This window comes from Bradysia coprophila, chromosome III (genome assembly GCF_014529535.1).
Source record: "Bradysia coprophila strain Holo2 chromosome III, BU_Bcop_v1, whole genome shotgun sequence".
Lineage (NCBI taxonomy): Eukaryota > Metazoa > Arthropoda > Insecta > Diptera > Sciaridae > Bradysia > Bradysia coprophila.
In genome coordinates, this window is record NC_050736.1 from 1,255,107 (window position 1) to 1,267,104 (window position 11,998).

General features: G+C 34.6%; 2 protein-coding genes across 3 annotated transcripts; both read left to right on the plus strand.

The window, feature by feature from the left end:
- Window positions 1–3,840: 3,840 nt before the first annotated feature.
- LOC119077742 (rhomboid-related protein 1-like) lies at window positions 3,841–4,814 on the plus strand. The gene is made up of 3 exons (XM_037185024.1): window positions 3,841–3,943; window positions 4,006–4,333; window positions 4,398–4,814. Exons 1-3 carry the CDS (start codon window positions 3,927–3,929, stop codon window positions 4,743–4,745), a joined length of 693 nt encoding a protein of 230 aa, XP_037040919.1. The 5' UTR covers window positions 3,841–3,926; the 3' UTR covers window positions 4,746–4,814.
- A 1,715-nt stretch (window positions 4,815–6,529) lies between these two features.
- LOC119077063 (rhomboid-related protein 1-like) lies at window positions 6,530–8,473 on the plus strand. Of its 2 annotated transcripts, XM_037184208.1 has the most exons (6): window positions 6,530–6,671; window positions 6,742–6,858; window positions 6,931–7,155; window positions 7,224–7,336; window positions 7,396–7,723; window positions 7,786–8,473. In XM_037184208.1, exons 2-6 carry the CDS (start codon window positions 6,814–6,816, stop codon window positions 8,131–8,133), a joined length of 1,059 nt encoding a protein of 352 aa, XP_037040103.1. In that variant the 5' UTR covers window positions 6,530–6,671; window positions 6,742–6,813; the 3' UTR covers window positions 8,134–8,473. The 2 variants fall into 2 exon arrangements, with proteins under 2 accessions (XP_037040103.1, XP_037040095.1); XM_037184200.1 differs by having other exon boundaries at window positions 6,530–6,858.
- Window positions 8,474–11,998: the final 3,525 nt, after the last annotated feature.

The window sequence follows — 11,998 nt, forward strand, 5'->3', positions numbered from 1 at the left end:
TATGTAATGTGTACATCTTAGAAATTGCACATAGCGCAATTACGAAGCCCCGTACGACGTTCCTTTCAAATAAAACCAAAATTTCAAATAGCCCTAAAATTTTAATTTATTGAGTATAAATACACATAGGGCCTAGTATCGGCCTCAGTCCGAGGATCCAAATTTAATTTATTTTTCAACTACATTCTATTCGGCCTTTCATTACCTTCCAAATGAAACAAAAATTACGAAAAACGGATGAAATTTGCTCGAGTTATATGTAAAATACACATAGGGCCCTAGTAGCGGCCTTAGTCCGAGGACCCATTTTTTTTTTCAACAACATTCTATTCGGCCTTTGATTACCTTCCAAATGAAACAAAAATTACGAAAAACGGATGAAATTTGCTCGAGTTATATGTAAAATACACATAGGGCCCTAGTAGCGGCCTTAGTCCAAGGACCCAAATTTAATTTATTTTTCAACTACATTCTATTCGGCCTTTGATTACCTTCCAAATGAAACAAAAATTACGAAAAACGGATGAAATTTGCTCGAGTTATATGTAAAATACACATAGGGCCCTAGTAGCGGCCTTAGTCCGAGGACCCAAATTTAATTTTTTTTCAACAACATTCTATTCGGCCTTTGATTACCTTCCAAATGAAACAAAAATTACGAAAAACGGATGAAATTTGCTCGAGTTATATGTAAAATACACATAGGGCCCTAGCAGCTTTTCACTTCTAAGGCCCTAACTCACGGTCCACTCACCCGATTTTAAAAAACTTTTTTTTCCTGGATTGGTATTAACAATACCTATCATTTGCCGTGTCATTTACATTTCCATCGTTTATTTTGCCATAAATATCACCAAAAGACCTTAAATCACTTAGGTGGCCCTAACTCACGAAGGGCCGACCCGAATATGCCCATCTTCGAACTTAGCCTCACTATTTTGACTATCTTTCAGGGAAAAAAAAAATTTGAAATCGGATTTGATTTACTCAAGATATCGACGTGACGGACAGACGGACAGACGGCCCAAATTTTTATTGCGGATTCGTCATCTATGAACATAGGCAAACACTTTGCCCTTACCGTCTGCTTCGAATTCCATCAATTACACACGGCATCGTAATCCTATAAGCCCCTTCGTACTTCGTACGGGGCTAAAAAAATCGTGTGTTCAAGGGCTTGCGTCACCCTCAAGGTCAATCATAGTGTGAATGAAAGAACTGAGGACATTAAAATGGCTATTTTCACGTAAAGTTAAGGTAAAACTTAAAAGTCATAAGTAAATTCGATTAAGTGGGTGGAACTAGAGGATCCAGAGCCTAAGCTAGGCCGCCGAAGGGCTTGTTGTGCTAGTGAGTTATCAGTAACTTTTCCACTCAAAATATATGGTAAGTCGATAAGTATAAATCATAAGCTTTACGACGACCTATAAGTGACTATTCCATTATTGTAATTAAATCAGCCGAAAGCTTTCGATGAAAGTGGTATTAGAGTCGCTGACCGATCATTGAGAACAACAGTATGTGGAAGGCGATTACAACTTCGTTTTCAGGAAGGTATTAGTTTGCGGCAGAGGTCTGCAAGGTTAACTGTTTCACTGCATTTTTCGTAGTTTTCTCTAAAACCATATTAATTTGACTTAACTCAGAACCATAGATTATTAGTTTTTACGAAAACTAGCATATTTTTTGGTGAATTTTAATACCATATTTTTGTAGTCATAAATAAAACTAAGTTTTTTTTGGTATTTAAAATAACTGTAAATAGCGTGGTTCTCCTTATTACCATTTTTTAATGGTCTACAATTTAACTATTTTTTATGTTGATAATAATGAATTTAATGAAAAATCTGGAATTTTTCGTTGTTTTTTTGAAAATTTGAGTCAAATTGAATGAAATTTGGTTAAGAATAAAACCAATCTTTTTTTTGGTTTTAACTTTCACGACAAAAGATGTAGTATCAAAGGTTACCATAAAAATGTGGTTGACGATTACACTAAAAATGTAGTTAGTACTTTCTTAAAGCAAAATATTTTTAGTTATGTCAATCACTAAATTTTAATTTTCAAAATTTGGTAATATATTGAACTACAGTGAACGACATCTCAAATGTCTCACTGTCATTTTTTTCAGAGAATGTCATTGTGAATTTGCAATGACACAATAAAATTCTCAGAAAAATTTGACAGTGAGACATTTGAGATGTCGTTCACTGTATGCATCCATGCAGTACAATTTAAAACCATTTTCAAAACTGAAAAAAGCAGTGAAACAGTTAACCTTGCAGACCTCTGGTTTGCGGTATAGTAAACTAATACCTTCCTGAAATATTAAACCACTTTTTTAATAAATTCATGATTGTAGAACTATATCAATACTAACATCCCGATCTTGACGTAAAATGTAAGTATAATAATTCAAAAAGAGAAGTATTTAAAATGATGATTCTAAAAAGAGCAATGGATCGCAGAAGAAGAGGAACACAGGTTAAAACAAATTCAATCGCAGAGTACCTTTAAAGGTACTTGTACAGAATTGTTAAAATTGTTAATTTGACCATCAGTTCCTGAGAAGTATTTTTCTTTTACAAAATTGTTAATAAAGAAAGATTCTCCTTTTACTACGATCAAGTTCTCTTTTCATTTCGATCAATTCCTGTTTCTCTTGCGATCAGTTCTTTTTCTGCAATCAGTTTAAATACCACTACGAAAATATTTTGAATTAACTCAAACGGTTGAAAAAAATACAAAGAACATTATAATACAGTTAATCCAAACCAGCGACGCGATTTTTTTCAGCTTTTTTTCAATTGATTCACACATACAACCTTGACTGAATCCACAGTTACCCATGTTACACTTTTGAAATGGTTTTACGAGTTTAATAGTCATACTTACGCTTAGTAGTAATAAACATGTATTTAAACATGTATAAGACCGTGAGTTTATTTGATTAAAACAGCGGAATCAAATTGTATCACAAATTTGGTTGGCGTTAACTGTAGAAAGAAATTTTCTTTTATCATTGATCACGGACAACGACTCTTTTGTTAAATGTTTCACAATACACTCAAACATCGCCTTTTCATTCATTTTTCAAAATAAACCAATGGGAGCCGCCAGAGACTACTGATAAAAGAGGTGCAATCTTACATTGAACTTGTTAATATATGCACTGCATGAACGACGGTCATGAATCCATCGTTCTTTAGATTGGATGTTTCTTTATGAAACCATTCGATTGACTGGACTGTCAGTTATTTTTATCAATGAAGCAGCAATATAGAAGTTCTCTGTTAATGAACCAGTGAAATTTGAAACGATTAATATGAAATTTAGTCTTACAAAAAAACGTTTAATCGGAAAGATTGTTTGAACATATCAACAAGTGATCGACACAACATTTTATTTCGCGAGAAAAACACAACGAGCTCTAGCTAGAATATTAATTTTACAAAACTAGAATATAATGGACAGGACGATAGCAGAGTCATCATCACGTCCAACATGGGTATGAAAAATCGAGAAATTATAAAATAATAGCAGTGATGATCATTTCTCTTAGCAAAAACTTATCAGACAGAACTCGGAGAAAATTGGAACATTCGCTGAGGCTGCGATACTACCGATAAATAAGCGAAATTTTCAAAAGACTTATGCTTTTGACGAAGCAGAACAAGACACTGAATCTCGGGGTAATTGTAACCCCAAACTCATTCAGAAAAAATATTTTCCAATATTTATGATAAGCATCTCTCTGATCGAAGTAAATACCTATGGGTTCCATCGAAACGATCTTTTTGTAATTGTTTTCTTCGCATCAATGTTTTTAGGTCCTGCTACTGTCAATTGTGGATAACGTTCGTCTAACACTGATTTTCGGATATGATCCACATCGTCGCCATGAAGTTTGGCGATTCATTACACCTATGCTTGCTCACAATGGGTAAGTGTAAAAAGTATATTGATGATAAGGAGCGTATAAGGCATAACGAAAGTAACTTTTAGACAACTGCATCTACTGTGTAATGTGATTTTCCAATTGATTGTCGGTGTTCTTCTTGAAATTGTGCATGGTTGGAAACGTATCGGTATAATCTACGTCTCATCCGTACTTGGTGGATCGTTGTTTATTACGGTATTAAGTCCTCAGTCATATGTTGTTGGTGCTTCAGCTGGTGTTTATGGGCTGCTGTTTTCGCATCTGTCTACCATAATAATAAATTGGAACGAAATGGACAGAAAGTGCTGTCGAGTATTTTGGCTCTTAGCCTACGTATTTTATGGCATCGGCCGTAGTGTATACGTGAACGTGATCCTCAATACACAGACGAATGTAAGTCCATCAATTTATTAACCATCCATCGGTAGAATACTCAAATTAAAAATTTTCTGCTCAGATAAGCCATGCCGGTCATTTTGGTGGTGCGATAACGGGGTTTTTGGTGTCAATTTTTGTACTGAAAAATTTCGAAAAACATCCATGGGAAGAGAAAATGCAAAAAGTCTGTGTGAGAGTCGTTGTGGCTCTTGCTGTTATTATAATCGTTATCAATGTGACCGCATGGGGGTTGTATGCTCCAACGGAGTTCAATTTCAATTACATGGACTCCTACGAAAGATATCTTTTTAAAAAGACTGTGGAAAGACCACAAGATTCTAAGCTTCGTACCATATGTGAAGAGAATGAACATTGTAAGCAACTACTGGACCAACTAAACTATAATGGCACAATCAGTGGTACTTAAAACGGAGACTGTATAAAGAAATTGACTGAAACTTTGATGACTATTAGACTCAAGTGTTACTTTTCATACCACCACAAGTGTATTCATCTGAAAAAAATGGTCAAAATATATCATTGACATAATGTAACCATTGCGAAACATACCAAAGATAAGAAAAAGACAAGAAAGACAAGGAAACTATCGGAAAGTCAAAGTTATGATACATTGTTCTTCGATGAAGTTTGCCCCTCGCTACGGCGGTACAAATGAATGAAAAATATTCAAAAAAAATGCATCCACAATTAAGGAGAGATATGCACTAACCGTCACAAAAAACCATTTCCAAAAAAAATTCGGGTCATGCATATCTCTACTCAATTTAAAAAGTCACACATAAATAAGTGTAATCAACGCACTTCAAGCAAAAGTGACAGTTGCCAAATAGAGTACTGTTCGGCTCAATAGTACCTTTCTAATTCTAATGACACCCCACACGACCCTCTACGGCTCGTGTAAATGGAGAAATTTTTGTAAGGAAAATGCAAGTTTTCGGTTTTTTATCACCTTTTACTTTTCACTTTTTTTGAAAGTGGTTTTGGCTTCTTGGGTCGAATGCCTTTCTAGGCACATATAAAAAAGTCATGTTGACCAGTGAATATTATTAGTGAATGTCAATTTCACGACAAAGTTTTTAAATGTTAGATTTCAGTCACTAATGCGACAGAAACGCTTTTTACATTATTATCTGTTGAAATCTTTTGAATTTTCATAGAACATTTAATGTGCAATATACATAAACGTTGTAATGTGACTTACACAGAGCAAGCCCGTTACTGTTCGGCTAACGGCTATGATGTGTTATCGAAACCGACACCAGGAAGAAATAACAAGCTCTGACTAACGCGATTTCGTATAGCAAGTAGCGAATGTTCCAAAAAATGAAGTAAAAGATTTGGAATCAATCAATTGAAAATTTTTATATCAATTGAAGTAATAGATACAATAGTGAAACTGCAGTGTAATGCGGCCAGCTATCATCGCATCGAAATTCGAAGTATAACTTTTCTGATGTATAGTTTGCAAAAGATTTCTTTTGTTTAAATGTTTCACTGAGTCATCATGCAAATTACGATAGTTTTTAGAGAAGGTATGCAAAACGTACAGACTGATTTAAAATCAGTGATTTTCATTAATTACATTGAGCAATTCGAAAATGATCGTAAAAATAAGGCAAAAATAAGGCAAACCCTTGCTTCCCTTGCTTCTTCATGAGAACATCATTAAGAACAGGCAATGTCGCAAGACATGGAGCGTCTACTAAATTCAAACGATTTTAAGAACGTAATGGCGAATAATTAAATTTTTCTGCGTTTCGCTTGCAAGAAGTTGGTCGGAGGATGCTGTAAAATTCGTCGATGAATTGGGAAAACTTCATCATACGACTACAGCGAGAAAACGATGAGACAATTCTTGTTAATCGAGAGAAATTCTCTTTTAAATGATCGGTGGTAATGACTAAGATTCTCTTCTTTCTAACTTTTCACAATAGTGTGAAATGGAAATGGAATGGAATAGTGTATTCTAACTCCAAATGCATTCTCAACCCCATAGAAATGATGCATCTCAAAATGAAAAAGTAGCACAAAATGTTGCACAATTTTCAAAACGAACAAATGTGAGCTGCCGGAAACTATTATATGCTCACGAATACGAGTGATGGGAGTGATACAATCTAACGTGCAACAAGTTGCACATGTACATGCGCAACATGTCATTGTTGACGGCCTTGAATCATCTTGCTTTAGTTTGGTTTTTACTTGATGAGGTCATTCATTGGACGCCTCTTATCTGTCAACTATGTTTATCAATGAAGTGGTCTAATTATATAAATTTTATGTTAATAATCCAGTGAATTTCGGTGGGATTTATTTATAGATTAGAGTTTTAGCTTGAAACGAAGAGCATAGTACCTGCAACAAATCAATAAGTGATTTTAATGTTGTGCCTTTTATTGAAGACATATTAACTAGTTTCATAAGACACCGCAAAGTTGTTTAGGTAAAATAATCAATTACAAAAGCAGAATAGAATGGAGAATAATACAGCTGAGTCGTCGTCCTCACGTCCGCGATGGGTATGAAAAGTCGAGAATTTATAGAATTTTCTAATTGATCAGCTCCAATTCAACAATGATCATTTTCCTTAGCAAACACTTATCAGACAGAATTCTGAGAAGATTGGGACATTCGCTGAAGCTGCGGTATTGCCAATAAATAAACGAAGTGTTCAAAGATCTGACGCGTTTGACGATGTAACAATCCGAAATGTTGAATCTGAGGGTCCGGTGTTGCCTACATTCACCGTAAAGAGTGCACCGATCAATCGAAAGAAATATTTTCCAATATTTATGATTGGTATCTCTATCATTGAAGTAAATACTAAAGGGTTCCATCGGAGCATTCAGTTTGTAATTGTTTTCGTTTCACAATTGATTGTTAGGTATGGCTAATGTATCACGTAGATAACGATCTTTTGGTTATGATATTCGGATTCGATCCACATCGTCGCCATGAAATTTGGCGATTCTTTACGATTATGTTGACTCACACAGGGTGATTGTTCAAAAGTTGATGTTAAGCAGCATAATGTAACATGAAAGTATAACTTTTAGACAGCCACATCTCTGGGGCAATGTGATTTTCCAATTGATTCTCGGTGTTCTTCTTGAAATTGTGCATGGTTGGAAACGTATCGGTATAATCTACATCGCATCCGTACTTGGTGGATCGTTGTTTATTACGGTACTGAATCCTCAAACGTATGCTGTTGGTGCTTCAGCTGGTGTTTATGGACTGCTGTTCTCACATCTGTCTACCATAATAATAAATTGGAACGAAATGGACAGAAAGTGCTGTCGAGTATTTTGGCTCTTGGCCTATCTAATCTATGACATTGGCTATAGTGTGTATGTGGACGTGATCATCAATAGAGATTCGAATGTAAGTCCTTCAATTTTATCGGTGGAATCTTTAATCATCAAATATTATTCTTTTCTGATCAGACAAGCCATGCCGGTCATTTGGGTGGTGCGATAACGGGGTTTTTGGTGTCAATTTTTGTGCTAAAAAATTTCGAAAAACATCCATGGGAAGAGAAAATGCAAAAGGTCTGTGTGAGACTCATCATAGCTCTTGCTGTTATTATTATCATAATCAACGTGGCCGCATGGGGTCTGTATGCTCCAACGGAGTTCAATTTCAGTTACTTAGACACCTACGAAAAATATATTTTTAAAATGACTATGGAGAGACCAGATGATGCTGAGCTTCGTAGCGCATGTGAAGAAAATGAACATTGTAAGCGATTGCTGGACGAACAGAACTTTAACGGCACAATCAGCGGTACTTAAAATAATGACTGTACAACGAAAAGACTACTATTAGACTTAAGCCTTACTTTTCATATCACCGCAAGTGTCTTCTTCGAAGTGCCTCGAAAATATGAATTAGGAAAGCCTATTGAACTTTGTGATTGGCTTCCCATTGTTTACTACATTATCGTATATTTATGTACATACTTACTACAGATTCTGTAGTACAGAATGAAATAAATATTTTTTATCCAGTCACAAAAGTGCATGCAAACTTAACTATCGATTAAGGACTGATGGTTGGTTTGACCACAATTTTTTTTTTTTCAATAAATGATGCAATTTTTAAACGTCAACCATAAGCTTACGTTTTTACAAATCTAGCACTGTTTTATTTACTTCATCAGCTTTAGTAAATTGGGACCATTAAAGTTCCTTGCGTCTATCACTCTGATAACTTCATGATGAAATAGTTGAGTGGCAAATCAACTAAAAACGGCAGAATGCAATATAATCTGTTACTTCTTTTTCCGATATTCATCGGCCGAATCAGATTTCATGTTTCGTTTCAAGTTCGTATTCAAAAATCTGTTACTTGTTTTGTTTAAACACATATTCTTTGCTATATAACATCATGTTAAGCAGAGGTCGTCTCGTATATTTTGTAGGGACTGACGATAACAGACGATTAGCTGTTTGAAATAAATGTTGTACTTTCATGTTCTGTGGATCATTTTTTCTAGTTTTAGGATTGTCCAAAAATAGATGTGAAAATTACAGTCTCATCTTTCCGGAAGACATCCGGTTTTTCTGAATCCTTGCCATCTGACCAACGATAATACATTTTGTAGAGAATTACAAGTTACTTCGGAAATGTCTATTGTATATATCAGTATTGTATTAAATCCTCCAATGGAATATAAGTAGATTACCCAATGTGTAATACCCATTTTGCTTCAATAGTACCCGAATGCGAGTCGATGAAAAGTTTGCTGGTTTTTCTTCTTAAATCCGTTGTGCCGAAAAATTCTGAAAACTTGAAATAATCGTTTCGCTGTTGTTATGTACACTGATAAAAAATATTCATCAACAAACGTCCAGTATGTATGAAATAGCTGGCAGACAATGTCTGACATGTATATCGTACATGTTCGACATACAGTGAACGACATCTCAACATCGGTGCGATTGGTCCGGAGACCGAACTTTTTATCAAGAAGTTGGGCAAACATATGAAGGATCAGACCGGTGAGCCAAGATCGCGTGATTTCTTACTTCAGCGAATATCGATAGCAATTCAAAGAGGTAATGCAATTAGTGTACGAGACACATTCTGTGATAATAGTGATACTAGCCGTAATGTTTTTCTGTGATTGATATTTGCTTGTAAAATTGATTCTAATAAAAAAAACATCAAAAAAAAAACATCTCAAATGTCTCACTGTCATTTTTTTCAGAGAATGTCATTGTGAATTTGCAATGACACAATAAAATTCTCAGAAAAATTTGACAGTGAGACATTTGAGATGTCGTTCACTGTATAAAATACGAGTGACACGAATAGTCACGATTCTCTGATTATACGTCAGACATGTACGATACACATGCCAAACGTTGAAATATACATATCCGAAGTAAGTTAGAAGTGAAGCTGACTGCCAGACATTTCATATATATACTGGACGTATGTTAACGAATTTTTTTTCAGTGTAGTATTTGACCCTTACAATAATAATCCAGACTGAAAAAAAGTATCTGATGTCAATTGATCATTTGCATCATGCAAATTGCATGAGTTCAAAATTCCCAATAAGAAATATTTATAAACATCGGAAAATTGTAACACCGCCTGCCTTCGTGATCAGCTTGAAAGTGGTTTAACTTGTTCTTTCAGAACCTTGGGCCAAAAGAGCCTGTGTTTGAGCTAGTTGTATGTCAAAATTATATGAGACGATGTAGCTGCTACAGCGTGTGAGACAATAGTGACATGCAACATTGCAACTAGAACAAAATCAGTGTTACCAACACAGGTTATTTTGTCACACGAATATTCAACTTTGTCAAATCCTTCATATATGCCATAACCGCGTTCGACCCCTCTCCCTGAGAATCAGACGTCTTTTATCAACGTTATCGGCAGGGTTCATCTAATGGGGTTTTATATAGCAAAATACATGTTGAAAAGGTGAAAAGATCATTCTCTTGAAAATGCTTAGATTAAAATGAAGTAATAGATCCGATGTAAATAAAACATACTTCATGTCAGCACTTCTTGACTATATCATGGTGTATCGCATTTGGTTAGGCAGCTTCATGTGGACGTTCTTTATGAATGGTCACTTATTTTACTTGGAAGCGTAACATTCGTGACACTAATTCTGCCTTACCTACAACGCATAATACAAAATTTATTGCAAAAGAGAAGCAATTTTTTGATAGAGTAGACATATGACATTCTCTCACATCTCTTTCGCACAATTTTTTGTGCATTGTAAGGTCAGAATTGTTTATTCTCTATAAACAGGAAACACAAGGCGATAGAATAATTAAGTTTGTTACTTCTTTTGTTGGAAATATCGCCTAATATTTGGTACAAATAAATCCACTTATTTTAGTCGTCGTTGGATACGTCATTTCTAAGAGGTTACATAAATAATAGTTATAATAAAAATTATTGCCACCAGAATCTATTCTTATTAATGAAAATTGGCTTCAATCCAATTTTCATATTTGTTTTCTTTTAATCACTTGAAGACCTCAACTTACGACATAAATTTTCAAATACCCCAAATATTTGAAAGGATTTTCGACAATCGATTAATCGTAACTTGTGTTTTCAGTGCACACAAACAAAGATTCGGTCCCACATTGATATATGAATAAATAAACGAAAACGGCAACAACACCCATAATAAAACGATATAATAAAAAGCTTTTTGACATGTCAGAAAAATAGCTTAAGCGTGTTTTAGATTCATCACGTATTTTTGCGGTGTTTTCAATTGGAATAACATATAAAATCAGCTCTATAAACATTGGGAAATGTTTACTTTTATTGAAATCTTTATGGAGGGCGATAAATTTTGATACCCTGTCTTTCCATTTTTTTTTTCTTTTTTTGACGAAATATCAATATTGGAAAGGAGTAAATACACCATGTCGGCACAGCTCATATTCATATGCATAGTAGTAGAATGTGTACATATTTGCGGAAAAGTGATCTTCTTGCGGTATCGGATTTATTTGCAAAGGTTTTCGTTTTGATGGAGTCATTTATGCGAAATGTTTTTGGAAGGCATGTCGTGCGGTTAAAATTTGATTAGTATTGTTTAGACTGTCGAGTATGTTGTAAGTTTTGGAATTTTAATTTCACCGAATATCACTTGGTAGTGAGAATGCGATTTTCACTTGTAGTGTCGTAAAACTTGAAAATTGTAAGTTAACTCTCCTATTCTTCGTACGGAGAATGTACCTTCTTATAACTTTCTTTTGAGTTTTTTTTTAGATTTTTAATCGATGTAACTCTTCATTCTGTTCTACAGTGTGCCTCGAAAGTACCGTTTTTTATATCGACCCTGAAAGTCTAGTACTTCAAAACAAAAATCTTCGAATTTTCAACATTTTCTATTTTTCACCGATAGATAAAATCTGAATCTGAGGAAAAATTGTTCTACGACATTGCTGAAAACGATAACTGTTTTTTATATCTGACAAAAAGGGAAATGCCTGCAGCAATTCCTTCAAATGCCTATAAAAAAACGGTAAATTTTCGATGCATATCTTAGAATAATTTTTTTCTCTATCGGGGTTCTCATTCGTTTTCTTTTAAGAGGACATGTTCTCTTTTTTCGCCTTTGCAAAAATTCTAAGAAAAATATCGGTCCTCTCTTTTCGAAACAAGCTT

Bases quoted from the DNA above. Each gene is read 5' to 3' on its own strand.
- LOC119077063 (XM_037184200.1), top strand. From the start codon at position 6,814: ATGGAGAATAATACAGCTGAGTCGTCGTCCTCACGTCCGCGATGG. The intron at 6,859-6,930 runs GTATGAAAAGTC...CATTTTCCTTAG, and splicing joins CGTCCTCACGTCCGCGATGG to CAAACACTTATCAGACAGAA. The intron at 7,724-7,785 runs GTAAGTCCTTCA...TTTTCTGATCAG, and splicing joins TCATCAATAGAGATTCGAAT to ACAAGCCATGCCGGTCATTT.
- LOC119077742 (XM_037185024.1), top strand. The intron at 4,334-4,397 runs GTAAGTCCATCA...TTTTCTGCTCAG, and splicing joins TCCTCAATACACAGACGAAT to ATAAGCCATGCCGGTCATTT.